Source organism: Rana temporaria, chromosome 3, assembly GCF_905171775.1.
Source record: "Rana temporaria chromosome 3, aRanTem1.1, whole genome shotgun sequence".
In the NCBI taxonomy this organism is placed as follows: Eukaryota; Metazoa; Chordata; class Amphibia; order Anura; family Ranidae; genus Rana; species Rana temporaria.
In genome coordinates, this window is record NC_053491.1 from 92,499,685 (window position 1) to 92,516,001 (window position 16,317).

The window sequence follows — 16,317 nt, forward strand, 5'->3', positions numbered from 1 at the left end:
ACCAAGGAGGCAAAACTGCTTTTATTATATCAGATGCTAAAAAAGCCAGTATGGAGATCTCCCTTTGCAAAGAAAAAAAAAAACATCATAGAAGACAGTGTATATTTAGAGACTTCGGCTTTATTTGTGCAACGCCATTTTTCTAAATCTCAGATTTAGCCCAGTATGCAATTTCCAAAGCCAACTACATAATTATTCTACACCTTAAAGTGTTAAAAAAAAAAGTTTTACTTAATTTTTATTTTAGTTTTGGATAAAGTGGAGGGGGATTACAACACTTGCCAGTTATTATAGCGGTCTGTGCCCCCCTTAGGGGGATTCACGCCATTTGTCCCGTTTACCATCATCATCAAAAGTAAAAATAAAGTCAAATATTGACCACCAATAAAAGGGAATCTTCCAATGGGAACGCCACGTCTGATGACATGCTGGGATTCCCTCACTTTGGAGGGATTTCTTCTCCACTTCTTTTGGCTATGGGACAGGAAGTGAAGGGCAATCTACTATCCCGTGTCCTGTTGCTGTGTGTCATAGCCCCCCCTTACTCTATCCAAAAAAAAAAAAACGTTTTGTCTCTATTAGCACCAATTCAAATGGCCTTTAGAGAAGCTTGGGTTTTCCATTTTCTGGTTTTGTAAGCATCCCAGCTTCCCAAAAGAAAGAATGGATTGCCCCATTCATTCATATACTATTGTATTACCAGGAAGAAGCCATACCACCAACAATATAGGGATACAGATGTGAATCCAAGGAAGGCACTGCATGCATTCTACCAAATAAAAGCAGTTTTAGCTCAATTTTAAAATCAAATATTCTGAAGAGGACAGGGAAATTCAACGTTGTTTTTAATTCATCTGAACGCGATTCGTGAATCCTTTAATAAATCTGAATTTGTGAAGAGTAAAAGGTTTGATTCGCCTCATTTAAATCATCGGATTTAGATTTCACCTGCTGACAACTGAGCTTTTCCAAACAGAGGTGTCCTCTTCAGTCATACTTGGTCAAGATTCTGCATCTACTTACACTAGTTTATTGCAATAAAAATGTTTAGGTTAAAGGGGTTGTAAAAGCAGAAGGTATTAATCTTCATGCATTCTATATGCATGAAGATAAGCCTTGTGTGTACAGCAGCCCCTCTAAATACTTACCTGAGCCACATCTCTATCCAGCGATGTCCACAAATGCCTCAGCCTTCTGTGACTCTCCCTCCTGATTGGCTGAGACACGGCAGCAGCGCCATTGGCTCCAGCTGCTGTCAAAGTCAGTTAGCCAATCAGTAGATCGAGGGGGTGGGGCCGAAACTGGGCCTGAATGGACAAACGGAGCTGCAGCTCTGCTGCCCCTATAGCAAGATGCTTGCTGTGGGTGCACTGGACAGGAGGGAGGGGCCAGAAGAGCCAAAGGGGGACCTGAGAAGAGGAGGATCTGGGCAGCTGTGTGCAAAACCAATGGCACAGAGAAGGCAAGTATAACATTTTTTATTTTTCTATAAAACAAGACTTTACAGTCACTTTAAATGCTTTCAAAACTCAAAATTGGCAATCGCACTTGACAACGTATCAGTTTTGGGCCCCCGATTGGATTACACAAGTGACAATTGCTGGCCAATGTTTAGTCTTAGCAAATAACTGCCATTACTGTGATCAGTCATCTACTTTCCCCTAGTAAACGACTCATTTGAGATTGATGGCACACAAGTGCAGCATTATTCAACTAGTCATGAGCATCTAGATATCAGCAAAGTATTGAGCAGGTGTTGCTTTCAGCAACTCAAATGTAGCAAGGCACAATGGTGACTTTGTCACTAAAAAAACTCTTCTGTAGATTTACCTTAAAGTGGCAGTAAACTCTGTTCTACTACTTGTATCTACAGGCAAGCCTATAATAAGGCTTACCTGTAGGTACTATGAATATCTCCTAAACTTGCAGTTTAAGAGATATTCACAGTGCATGCAGCCAATGAGGTCACCGGTGCATGCGCTCTGAAGGTACGGCATACAGTGCTGGACCTTCAGAGCCTTTGCCGTAAAACGGCAGCTTCTGCATGCATGGGAGCGATGTCATCGCGCCCCCGGCCACTCGTGTAGCTGGAGGACAAGTATCCAGAAGGAAGACTGGGGGAAGAGGTCAGCCCTCTTAGCGGTGACAGCACGCCGGTTTACCACCACTTTAAAGGGCAACTAAACCCAGGACCATGCATTCGCTATATCTGGTCTCAAACAGTACTTATGCTAAATGCTAAATACTCAGCAGCGAATAATAGTCTTGTGACTTTTTATCAGTGTCTGGTTAAAGCTTGTAGGAGGAGTTTTCAGTCTCCTCTTACCGTCCTATAAGGCTGCATGACCCTGACCCCCTTATTAGACTGGTGCCAATCACATGCACCATCCCAAGAAAAACGCTCTAGCAAAAAACACACCAGACTGAGCATGTGCAGAGTGATCCCGTTAGATAGAAGTATAGGTAATCCCATTCTTAACTTGTGCGTTAGCAATGGCCGTTCTTACACTGGATGTGGCTCCAGGGATGTCATCTTGACGGAGGCTTCACAACCCAGTCAGATAATGGCTGCACACAGCTAGAGAAATATCAGGATACTTGATACACAAAGTAGACTTACAATGCAGTACAGAAATGTTGCCTTGCACTTTCAAAAACAAGGTCTGCAATAGCAACTTTCAAAAAAGAGTCACCCAGCAGCAGTTTCAAGAGAAGATATACCTGGAAGCAGCAGAATGTTGTATCTTGCTGAAAAAGCATGTTGTATGCTTTACTCCAATGGTAATGTGCCCGTTGACAAAGTGAATGAGGTCACACAAACATGCACGCCTGTATTGCCTTGGAGTACACATTTATGAACTCTATAGCTCTGGCACTGTACTTCTTTTTGGGCAGAGACTGTGATTAAGTTGGAAAACACAACATGGATGTTGGATTCTTTCACCAAGATCAATCGGCCAAAGAAGGTCTGCACAGATCAGAGACCATGGACATACAATAGTCTACTGATCCAAGCAAAAACGTCTCGATTCACAAGACTGTTGCCTATGGACACCTTTATATCTATGCATTGACTTCAATTTCTTGTCTTAAGATCTTACAGTCTGGTACTATAGGTCATATCTCAAACTGGCTTTTTCTGTATAAAGTTCACCACTTAACATTAGAAGGTCCCAAAATAAATGACACCCCCCCCCCCCCCCCCCTCTATTAGTTGAACTGGATGGACTTGTGTCTTTTTTCCCCAACCAGACCAATTATGTAACAAAATCTTGACAGTGTCCCTTAACCATACATAGCTCTGTCTCAAACACTCCAAGGATTGCTGGGTACTGCATGTCCCGAGGTACTAAAAGGTTCCCAAGGAAATGTAGGCCAAAGAGTCAAGGTAAGCCATTCCCGCTCTACACAAAAAAAAAAAAAAAAAAAAAAAAAAAAAAACACGAACGTGTCATACTTGCCACCTCTGTGCAGTTGGTTTTGCAGAGTGCCCACGATCCTCCTCTTCTGGGGTCCCCCAGTGGCACTCCTGGCTCCTCCACTTGTACCGTTTGAGATCCGCTCTCCCTCGGGCACTCATGTGGGCGCGCTCTAGTGTCCTGCCGCTGAGTTTTATTGACAGACAGCAAGACTCAGGCCCCCCTCGTCATTAGATTTGAACAGTAGGAGCCAATGGCTGTGCTGCTATGAACCTATACAATCAGGACCGGAGACATTGGCTGGAGATGGTGTGCTCATCCCAATTGCTGGAAAGACCAGGTTCAGGTAAGTAAAAGGGGGGCTAGCTGCATTACAGGAGGTTTTACAACCCTTTTAAGTGTTCAGTAAAAATATATGGAGTCAAATTAGTTATTCTGCCTATGATACTTCTACAAACAGTAGCAATGTAGCTTAGAGAAAAGTGTAAAACAATAAAATGAAATCACCTAACACTTTGGGCCACATATTTTAAAGGCTCCAAGTTTTCGATGTAACATTTGTAGATACACTTGTAGTATCCCTACCAATTCTGGCCACAGAATGTATGCTTAGTGTTTCTGCTGGTAGTAGAGGTATAAATACATGACTGGATAGAGCTGAAGTATAGGGACAATCTACAGAAGATGGGTGCTTCCTAATAAAAGTACCCACATACACAAAGCACTATCCAAAGAAACAGGCCCATCACACGAGTGCCCTCAAAGGACTAAAAGTCATTCCTACACAGAAGGGAAACCTTCCTAGCTGCCATTCTTGAAAACCACCCCAGATCTCCAGAGCTGTATGGATGGAGCTCCTAACTTTAAGGCGGAATTGACCCTTATGCCCCCTCCTGCACAGTTGTGTTTTCCTTAGAAATCAGTGGAAATGCAGAGTGCCCTTTCCTTGGTAAAACATTCTGATGCACATAGATGTGCAATGCCAACATTCATCGCTGTGTCATGATACATTTCAATGGAAAATACATCATGTCAAAAGTATAAATGCAGCCCAAGCCAACCAAACGAACGCTAATATTTAGTTCCAATTATGGCATAGAATACAGCATTAGGTCTTCCATACCTTCAGGTCTTTCCTGCCAAGACTAACATTTTTGATGCAGCCCTGGTCTGAAGTGGAGAAAGTGTAATCTCCTGCTGAGAGACATCACTTGTTGGCATTCAACGCGTTTACAGCACACGGTTATCAATTTCCTCCTAACAAAGGAGACTCTTGACAAACTTAACAGAGATTGCCATTGTGGTCCAAGTATTGCACTGAGCAATGTGGCCAAATGCATGAAATGCCATTCAGATTATTAACACTGAAATTCAAAGTTAAAAAGGTATGGTGCATCAATCACAGAACTAGAAGAGTGGATCATTAGGCCCCCTTTTACACTACTGCGACTTCAAAGTCACGCGATTTTACCGCGATTTCAGGGAATGCCTGTGTAAGTGGCATCAAAATCGGACCAGAGTAGTGCAGGGACTACTTTGAAGTTGGAACGACTTGAAGTCGTACTAATATGAATGGTTGTCATGGGAAATGACTTGTCATGCTACTTTGCCATCACAAATCAGGGGGACAAGTCGTATAAGTGTGAACAGGGCCTTAGTGGAAAACACTTTATACTTTGTTCTGAACCCAGATTGTGCGGAGTCTCAAATTATAAGATAACAGTATGCGGTCATTTTATTTTGTATAATTTAGCAGTTTAAAGCAGAACTTTATCCAAAAAAAAAAAAAGTGATGTTCCTTTAGCAAGGAGCATACATTCCACATTAATAATTATGCTACCCAATATTAGAATGTGCTGGAAACTGCCTCCAGAATTGCTATGGTTTCTTCTTTCTGCCATTTTGCTGAAGCCCGGAGCACCCGAACAGTAAATCATAATGCGGAACTAAACCCATCAACTGTTACATTCTTGGAATTCCAGGATCGCCAAATGTCACATTTGCTTGTATCCTCAAACAAACTGTCAAACCATTAAATGGCTGGTGTCAAATGATCAAATGTGCAGGACCAGTTGCAGATCAAACAGAAGCAACTTCCTTGGCTTTAAACAATAGGAGGGTTAGAGACTGCTTTAAACAATAGGAGGGTTAGAGACTGCTTTAAACAATAGGAGGGTTAGAGACTGCTTTAAGACTGTCAGACCTCTACAAATTCGACCATGCCAAAAAATAGAGAGCTACTGAGCATGTGCAGAGCGAGACAGTGTATTACTGGGTTTTAAACAGTATAGACACACATTTTTAATGTTTTACATGGCTATAGCTGCAAAAGGTCATGCTGAAGTGATCTAGAAGGACTTAAATCAGGGGTCTTCAAACTACAGCCCATCCAGGTGTTCAGGAACTACAATTCCAATCATGCCTAGTCATGTCTGTGAATGTCACAGTTTTACAATGCCTAATGGGATGTGTAGTTCCGCAAAAGCTGGAGGGCCGTAGTTGGAGGATCCCCGACTTAAATTTTCTCACTAAAGTTCCACTTTAAAAAACACAAATGAGAAACCCAAGAACTCCTCTCACAGATTTTAGAAGCCTCATCCGTGATGCCAGTCTTTAGTAGAGTAACGTGTTTGGGCTTCACAATATAATTAGAGGACCTAGGGCAGTGGTGCTCAACTCCTGTCCTCAAGACCCACCAACAGGCCAGATATTATGTATTACCTTGGGGAGATGCAGACTAGAATACGGCAATCACTGAGCAGCAAATGAGATCACCTGTGATGTATTTCAGTTATCTTGCAAACCCGGCCTGTTAGTGGGTCCCGAGGACAGGACTTGAGATCAACAGACCTAAGGGGACATGGTGACATCACACATTCCCAACTTCTAACAATCAAGTCTTGAACAGCCTTACAAATGCAGCATATCTTCAGGGCTGGACTGGCTCATTTGTAATGGAGATTGAACATTTACAAATCGCTTCAGTATCAAGTTGATTAAAAAAAAAAAAAAAATAGGGCGGTGCATTTTTATAAATCGGCAATGATTGTGTTTGTGTTCAAAATGAAGTAATCAATCACACCAAATCAAATCACCTTTGTTCAGACTGCTTTAGAGAATACATAGTCACATACTGACATTTTAGTAATATGCTAGATATTGTTAACCAGTGATGACAATCTAAAGCCGTGTCTTATTAGTAAAAAATCTTTGGGGACCAACACTAGGAGATTGTTCTGGTAGAGAGAGAGACCATCACGATTTCCCCTGGTGACCATTTTTTTACCAAATGAGAAAAAAAAAGCCAAATTTTAATTGGTTGTCAGAACAGGAAGTGAGGGGAAATCTTCCAATGAGGACGCTAGTTCCAGGGACCCTACTGACTACCACAAATTACCCCTTGCCCCCTGTTTCAGGTATGGGGCAGGGAGTGAAATCTCCTAAATGGGACAAATATAGCCCCAAAAAAAACCTTCAGTTTTACTTTGAGTGTTTTAGCCTTTTATTCAAGTACATGGGAAACAGATAAAAACATTTCAAACATTGCACTGGATAGAGTACAGTTAAATCTAGGGCCGAAACAACTAATCGATAAATCGACAACTAATCGATTATGAAATTAATCTATTACAATTTTCATAATCGATTAATCGGCCAGTAACATAATGGGGTTAAAACAACAAAAATTAGCCCTTTATAGTACAAAAAAGCAAATCGCTACTGTAAATATTACTTTCACTGTCCCACAGCAAAAAAAATAACCCCTTACAGTAGCGATTATTTGCTCTTTTTGTACTTATTGTTGTTTTTTTAACCCCATTATGTTACTAAACATCTCAGGCCTGGGATCACGCCTCTGTGTTTTGGTGCTTTTTGCAGAAACACACTACAGTTCAGTTACATGTTTTCCTATGGGACACGTTCACATCCATGATTTTTTTTTTTCAGCTGATGCGTATATGGAAAGGGCGAGGACTTTTAAACGCAAAACAGAGCCATTTTGTTGTTTTTTTGGTTCAATATACTTCAATGGAGAAGCTGAAGAAAGGCATGTAATGTGTTTTTGCGGCAATTTTGTGTTTTGTAATCCACCCAACAACAAATTGGGCCAACATTTTAAAAAAAATGTTAATTTCTTTTTTTTTTTAAGGCTATTATCCGATTAATCGAAACGATAAATCGGCCAACTAATCAATTATGAAAATAATCGTTAGTTGCAGCCCTAGTTAAAAATGTAACTTACAAGAGGGAAACATCAGAATCCTGACATTGGGTACAACGTGGGGATTTCTGCTCTAGGCCCACCGTCTGATGAAGGGAATGTCTGTCATATAAACATGGAACCTTTATTGTCTGCTCCAAAAAGGATTATTTAAATTCATACAAATTCAGGCCCTTATGCTCCAGATCTTGTGATCTCAAAATATTTGAATGTGATAAACGCCATGTGCATCTCCATCGAATGTGCCCTGTGCAATCCAGAGGAAGCCACAAGGTGGCGCCTGTTCCGCAGATGCCAGCAATTCTACATGGTGCACAGTAAATAGCCAGTTCCTTTAGATTTTACTCTGAAGAGAAACATGGAGGCTGCCATTAAAAAACCCTTCTGAAAGCGCATATAAAAGGATTTGCGACTTTGAGGATCTGCTCGTTTCAAGTAAATAGCTCAGAAAGTACAAAAGGAAGTGGGAAACCATTGCCGGGCAACTAGAATTTCTATAAGATTGTCAACGAAAGCCTCCCAACTTCGAGACAGATTTGCTTTAAACCCCAAATACCTACCAATGTACAGAAACTGAGAGTAAAGGCCTAATCTTCTAAATAAATGGGCATGAAAACTCCACACCAGCTCTGTTTTAAATCAGATGGCTGCCAGCAGACTTTCATGCCTCTTTATTAAAGTGGATGTAAACCCACTCTCATCCTTTCTAAACTACTGCCATGGTGCTGATCTATAAGGATATAGACACCTCCTGCATGTATCCTTACCTGTCAAATGTCTCCCCTCTGTCTGTCACAAGAACTGAAAAACTGCAGATTCTGTGGGTGGATCTGTTGTCTGGAGCTCGGTGGGTGGAGTCGTGATGTCAGTAGACTCCCCGTCCTCCTCTACACTTCCCTTGTCAACAGGCATTTTCTCCTGTGTATTTTTTACACTAAATTCTGCTATGATCACAAACATCCAGTCAAAATCCAGAAAAGTAACCACACAACTTCAGAAAAGGGTGGGGGTGGGAATTAAAAAATAATGCCCGTCTCCAGGCTAGTGCATGAGATATGTAAATAACCTGTCACTCACAGCAAGGGGGCGGAACCGGTGCAACTGCACAAATCGGATGACCAAAAAAAATACAGAAACTGCATTCTTGGTCAGCTAAGAATTTGCAGACGTGTGCCAACCTCCTTTTTATAGTGAACCGAGGCCAGGAGAAACTCCATACAGGAAAGTGGATCTTCAAGGTTGTGAAAGGGTACTCTGTCACTGTAGTGTGTGTGGAGACTTTACAAGACTGCATCATTTTCTTGAACCATTTCAACTGATGACTGCATTCTTTGCTTTGTCCTCCAACGAACAATACCTATAATGGTCGCGGGTCTCGCCGAATGATTGACTGCCGGGACCTGGTGATCGGCTCAGTTATTCACAGTGTAAACAATCACCACCATTAAAAGTAAAAAAAAAAAAAAATTAATTTAGTATATATCTCAGTTCGTAGATGTTAAAGCAGTCACACAAACATGTACACCTTATTGGGATTTTTTTTTTTACCAAAGACATGTAGCAGAATAATTTTTTTTTTAATTGGATGCTTTATAGCAGAAAGTAAAAGATATACTGCATTTTCCGCTGTATAAGGCAACCGGGCGTACAAGACGACCCCCTAATTCTACTGTATTTCTACAGTTGTTTGCCTATACTCACTGTATAGGACGACCCCTCTTCTGAGGCTTCATATTGCCTATATTTCCTTCTTAATGGAAGTTGGAGCCATACCACGCTGGGTCAATCGAGGAAAGCAATGTATTCTATTAATGAATACAAAGCCTGCTTGGATTGGCAGAGGCTGCAACATCAGCCCGCGCCTCTCTGGCTCTCAAAAACAATCCGAGCAGTCTACTGTATGTAGCCTGCTCTGATTGGCAGACGTTAATCCAATCTGAGCAGGCTCTGTATTCACTAATAGAATACATCACTTGCCCGGATTGGCTCAGCGGTGTATACTGTATGTAGCCGAAGCTACATACAGTATTACCGCACATCCGGCAGATCGACATACAGCCGACTGCATTTGTTACTGGGCGTATTAGACGACCCCCGCTTTTTGGGCGTTATTTAGCCGTAAAATGTGATACAAAAAAAAACCCCAGTGGTGCTCAAATACCACCAAAAGCGAAAACCATTTGTGAGAAACAAAAACGATATAAAATTTTATTTGGGTACAGTTCCCATAAAGTAGCAGTGCCAAATATCAAAAAATGGCCTGGTCATGAAGGGGGTAAAATCTTCCAGAGCCAAGCGATTAAATTAAATATTTTTACCTGAACCATCACAGAAATCTCAAAATCAGCATTTTAGAGTCCGATTTATAGGTTAAAGCAGCCGATTAGAGGATACACACACTAGAATACATGTTATGTTCAAGGACTGCAAATTCTCCTTCATGCAAGTTGTGGAGCTTACATTTTCTTTGGTTTTACCATGTCATCACAATTCCTATGCTGCTAAACACAGAAAATGTTATATCACATTTGATTACCAATAATTGCATTGTATATAAAAAGTAAGGTCTTAAATAAAAAAATTAAAAACAGGTCTCCAAGTAACTGGTCCTCAATGAATGAGAGGTTTAAGCTTACCATGTGTTTTCCTACAATATATTGTTTAAAAAGTTAGTTTTTTTATCAGTATTGAGACCTAAAGCAATTATGGCACACAAAAATGTAGACACCCTTACATAGGATTTTGGAAGGGGAGGACCCGGTCACTTTTCCCTGAATGTGCAGAGTCTGTTGATAGCCTACCCCTTTGCCTACACCTTTTTCCCCAGGAAGGTATACCTAGGGATCAATGCTTTTGTTGCCACCTCCCAGGTACAGTCTACCCTGGTTAAAGCCCAACTTCGGGCAAACACAAAAAGTTCTCTCATGCAGTGGACCTGTGTCTGCACTGCACAAGTAAACTGCTTGTTTTTCTCTAGGGGAGAGGAGAACGATTTACATACCTAATCATTTGATCCTCCAAGCACAAGACTGGTCTGGCAATCCCCTACCTCTGGTGGTCTCGAGTTGTGGACTGTTCCTGACGTCATCAAGCCCAGAGCAAGCTCCACAGACAAGAACAGTCCACCACTGGACTGGACCAAGGGGGGTAACGCCGTTTTCAGGTGGAAAAAAAAGATTTGGGTGAATATAAGCCTTCTCGTTACACCTAGACAAGGAGTTGACCCGTGCAATGCAGGCACAGCCCCCACTGCATGGGAAAACTTTTGCCCAAAATTGCTCTTTAAGCTCCAGACCACCTACTTCATCAGAGCACTAAAGCCAAGGCTCCAATAGAGCAGGGAGGCAACAAATATACCTTGAAGGGGACTCCTGGCAGACACAAATCCCTTCGCCCTAAATAGACAAAGGTGACAGCGACTCCGCAAAACAAATATTGAACATATTCTTTTAAATGAGAGGCGATCATCAGAAGTACTGGGATATTTTACCTGGTATCCGAGTTCGTCCATTCAAATATCTTGACAATTATAGCTTCAAAGTTGGCCTTTGCCAGCCAGGCAATTCCAACAAACACACACCCACTGTTGATTTTGGGTTATCCGTGTTAATAGAGAATGTTACGTTTCAATGCAAAACCCCTTTAAATGTTTCTAACAATGACTAAAGCATCTTGGTTTCCATGGGTTAAAGACAGAGGAAGAATATTAGTATATTTAGAAAGATAGATAAGAATGGAAAGAAAAAGGCATGGAAAGTAAAAGAAAACAGAACAAATCACTGAGTCACCCTGGATCGTTAAAACAAGTTTTATTATATTACAATTTAACTCTGGCTCCAAAATATTTGGATATTTTTGGGAAGTTTGTCTTTTCTGGATTCAGTAACAAACCACGGATAGGTAACATTATGTACAGTTCTATAAAAAGAGATTCAGACAGTACACGCACTGCAGGTTTAGTGTGACCGGGGTGGGCTGTGATTTGATCTCAGAAGGTGGATTTTCTAGGTTTCACACATGCCCCCCTGTGTCCCATCCCCCAGGAGGTGCTGGAGGTTGGGGTCCTGCCAGGGGTGGCGGTAACCGAGAGCCCCTCAGGCGCGAGTCGGGCTTACCTCGGTCTCCGCTGGGTCATCTGAGTTTTCTTCCTCAGTGTCCAGCAATTCAATTGTTAATTGGACCTGCCCACAACTCTGGGAGAACACCAACTGCAAAAAGAAGAAGAAAAAAACAAAAACACATCAGTCAGTGGGGAAAATAGATCATTGGTCAGTTTCTTCACTTACAGGGTCAGTCTACACAAAACAGATTTCAGTTATGTAAAAAGCTGAAAGTTAAAAATTACCCAAGGCACCTTTCACACAGTCTTTCCGAACAGGTCTGTCAGTTTTTCAGGCGGACCTGATCGCACACTCCATTCACTTCTATGGAACAGCTAATGTCAATGGTGACCTGTCCGCAGACACCTGCTGCGATCCGATCAATCCAGACGGATGGTGACCCCATTTCCCATCAGTGTAACGAATCAGATCGGTTGAAAACAGAAAGGCGGTCCGTTTTTATCCGATCTCCCCATAGAGGAGAGCGGGGCTCTAACGGGTCTGTCTCTCCACAGTGGGCGGAGACGGACCAGTCACCTGCCAGCTCAGTGGGGATCTGCAGATCAATCACCTGCTGAGAAAGCGGAGTCCACCAGGCGGACTGCCCGTGTTAAAAAAGGACCCCCAATGGTTTCCTCTAAGAGCCACGGCATCTGTGCCGGGTCCTCAAATGGAAGTACCCATTCTTCTTGTTATAGGAGCTGGAACATACAAAAGTGTGTGGGAACACCCAAAACTCCCAAGGTGGACAGTCAGGAGTTATGACAGGGATAATAAGATGTACAGTACTTGCCAAATAATTATATTTCTTTGCAGATGAGGGATACCGGAATTCAGATAGTCAGGTTATAATGCAGCATACAGGAGATTTGAGCAATGGCAAGCAGAAAATTGTAAGACAGCCCACCAGTCTTCTACCCAGCATGCAAATCCCCAAAAAATTCTCTTGCTCGTATTCAGATACAAGGACGTCAAAAAGCAAATGGTCCAGCAACAGCCATCGACAGGTCACCAAGAAAAAAAACATACCTACAGGACCAAACACATCCATCTAAAACAAGACTGAAAGATTTCTGACGCTATATAAATGCCTGTATTAAATAAATCTCTTCAGGAGATAGACTGTTGGCTACAGCGACCAAAGGCCCAGCCTGATCTGAGTGTTCAGGAGGATCAAATAAACTTGGAGTGCTTACACTTTATGCAGGCAGTGTGTTCTGAGCGGACATTGGGGTCTCTGCAGGCAGAGGACTCCACCTCACCTGAAGAAGCCGAGAATGACTCCTATATGAAGACCCTATGACAAATTTAGGTTTGAGATTAAAGGCGCTGGTTCCTTCTGAGGATACAGAGTCCACTTGCCAGAACCACTTGGGTAGTATGGGCTGAGGGCACCTGTGGCAGCAAGACTGTTCCCCTTGCATCTTAGCAAAGACCTGTTGTGGTAAAATGCTAGGCCCAAATGTGACGCATGGTCTTAAGTATTGCACTCAGAAACCCAGGCAGCTGGAGAAAATGATTTAGGCGGCCAGGACACTAGCAGGAAAAATAAATGAAAAAATGGGATGTGCTGGCTAGGAGAGGGGTTAAACAGGGATAGAGTGGCCGGCTTACCATTGTTCTGTTTGCCAGGGTTCAAACCTACTGTAGGTAGTACGGTACTTGACTTGGGCCCCTTTCACAAGTGCAGACTGTTTAGATCCGCCTGTTCTTTTTTTTGAGGCGAACCAGAACGGGCGCTCCATGTACCTCTATGGAGCGTCAGATGTCAGCGGTGATGTCCGCTGACACCCGATCAGCCTCGATCCAATCCTCTCCGCTAACGTGCGACGGATGCAAACCCTATTTTGCATCCGTCTGGTGGATCGGATGAAAACAGACTGTTAATTTTCTACCCCCCCCCCCCCCCCCCATGGAGGAAAGCATAGATCTGCCTGGTCCGTTTCCGCCTAGTCATCCGTCGGCTCAGCGGGGATCAACCGAGCAATCCCCGCTGAGCAAGCAGATGCCTAAAAATGGATCCCCACGTGTGAAAGGGGCCTTACTGTGTCCCGTAATGTCAAAGAGGGAAAAAAAAAAACATGTTGGGAATTTTCCAGACATACAAAAAGCTAGGGACTGACAGAGCCCCCCAGATTCCATCTATAAATAAGTGATCACTTCTGGGTGGACGGACCTTTAAAAAAGGTAAACACATTCATTACCAATACAACAACTTTGTACTATAAAGAAAAAGAAAAATCAGTATGGAGAAACCAAAGCAGTATTAAAATTAGGCAGCCCCCAGCAGAGATGTCCTTGGAAAAAAACAGCTATACTTCTTACTCTATGCTCCCATAGGCTTTCTCCCAGGCCACTTTTCTTCACTACTGCATCTATCTAAGAAACAGATGACTTTGTGTACCATACAGGACCTACAGTCCTGATAAGGCAAGATGTAATTTCCCTAGTTAAAGTGGTCTAGTGGTCCCACAGAAATCTAATAATTAATTCTAAACCTGGCCAAGGAGCCATATAGGGACATATGTATCGCTTTACCTTAACGCAGTGGTCATCAACCCTGTCCTCGGGACCCACTAACAGGCCAGGTTTTATATATTACCTTGGCGAGATGCAGACTAGAATACGGCAATCACTGAGCAGCAAATGATATCACCTGTGATGTATTTCAGTTATCTTGCAAACCTGGCCTGTTAGTGGGCCCTGAGGACAGGGTTGATGACCACTGCTTTAAGTGACTTAAGGGTTTTAGGAATGCAGGATGACCAGCCCACTACCCCCCTTTAAAAAGGTGAGATCAATGTCCAAACAACTTTGATTGGTCATTTACTCACATACTAGCCTGCATGTACCACATCCCAATCTGAAATGAGACAGTTTTGTCTTCAGAGCTTGCAATCACACATGCGTCTGCTCATATTTTCTTTATCTATTACTTTTAATAAATGTTATACTTAAAAGGGGTTGTAAAGGTAAAAAAAAATTCTTTAACAGTTTCCTTTACCTTAGTGCAGTCCTCCTTCACTTACCTCATCCTTGAATTTTGCTTTTAAATGTCCTTATTTCTTCTGAGAAATCCTCAATTCCCGTTCTTCTGTCTGTAACTCCACACAGTAATGCAAGGCTTTTTCCCTGGTGTGGAGAAAGCCTTGAGGGGGGGGGGCAGGAGTGTCAGAACGCCCACTACCACACAGCTCCTTTCTCTATCTGCAAAGTAGGGAGTGTCCTGACTATCCTGCTCGCCCCCTCAATAGGCTATCTCCACACCAGGGAGAAAGCCTCGCATTACTGTGTGTAGTTACAGACAGAAGAGCAGGAAGTGAGGATTTCTCAGAATAAATAAGGACATTTAAAAGCAAAATGGAAGGATGAGGTAAGTGAAGGAGGACTGCACTAAGGTAAAGGAAGCTATTTAGGGAAAACATTTTTTACCTTTACAACCCCTTTAAGTATTTGTGTGATCTGGACCATTCACAATGTGAAGCACGGCTCATGCATGCTCAGGTGGGCATCCAGCTATGAAGCCACAAGCTGTCACAGCTGGGTGCCCACAGGTAACATACTGGCACTGGGGACAGATGAAAATGGCTGGGTTGGGCACACCGCTGGATCGTGGGACAGGCGAGTGGCCGTTTATTAAAAGTCAGTAGCTATAGTTTTCGTAGCTGCGAACTTCATTTTTACGCAGGAGACTGGACCTCCTCTTTGAACATTGTTCTGCAACAGAAGGGATAGCTGCTCGTTTTAAATTGCAACAGCCTTAGATACAAGGAAAAAGACCAAGCCCCTTACCTTGAAACAGTTCTCATCTGACATTAGCTGTTCAGACTTTCGCTGGTAGTTGGCTTCATTCAGACTGCGTGATGCTTGGGTAGCCAGAAGACCCCCTGTGGAATTGCAGCTGCCCTCAGAGAGGTAGACATCAGTCACTTGGACACAGATTTCATCACTAACTATGTGCTGGAGCTACAGGAGCAGGAAAAAAAAAAAAAAAAAAAAAAAAGTTGTTGATAGAGATGCTTTAGTAATAAATGACAGAGGAAGCATATACTATTGCCATAGACCAGCCTCTCAACTAGGGTTCCGCCAGAGGTTACTGGGGTTTTCTTGAGCAAACTTCTTCTGCCTTTCAGATAAATATCCATTGACACCACCTAATAGCTAAAAAGCCATCTGTAATGGAGCGATTCTTCACAGTGACCGCAAAATATAAAAAAGCACCCCCCCCCCCCCCCCCCCCCCCAAGGACTAATACATTTGTGAACTGTAGATATAGGAATTAACAGGGGTTCCTTGACAACAGAACGTTTTTTCAATGGTACTTCCATGTTAGAAAGGCTACCCTAGACAAAGAAGGTCAGCATTCTTCATATCAGTGATTTTTGCTAGCAGCTGTAGTTGCTGGCAATAATCGCATGTCAAAATTCAGCATACTGGTTGTACCAAAGTTGTTGGAGGGATTGACTTGGGTACAATCAGCCCGCCCATACAGGTTTCTGATCTCAACCAGTCTCTGCTGAACGAACTGAGATCGAATCATCCATCTATTGGTTTGAATGGACACTTTACATTTTAA

General features: G+C 42.6%; 1 protein-coding gene across 7 annotated transcripts in view; it reads right to left on the minus strand.

Annotated features, from left to right (window-relative positions):
- SIN3A (SIN3 transcription regulator family member A) overlaps nucleotides 1-16,317 on the minus strand; it is a 104,672-nt gene that overhangs the window by 30,303 nt on the left and 58,052 nt on the right. For 6 of the 7 annotated variants that reach the window (XM_040342978.1, XM_040342980.1, XM_040342977.1 and 3 more), the window contains 2 exons: nucleotides 15,534-15,707; nucleotides 11,757-11,849 (listed from right to left, as the gene is read on the minus strand). In XM_040342978.1, coding sequence (XP_040198912.1) covers nucleotides 11,757-11,849; nucleotides 15,534-15,707 — 267 coding nt within the window. Of the gene's footprint in view, nucleotides 1-11,431; nucleotides 11,850-15,533; nucleotides 15,708-16,317 lie in introns of those variants that run through there. The other variant, XM_040342983.1, reaches the window with a different exon arrangement.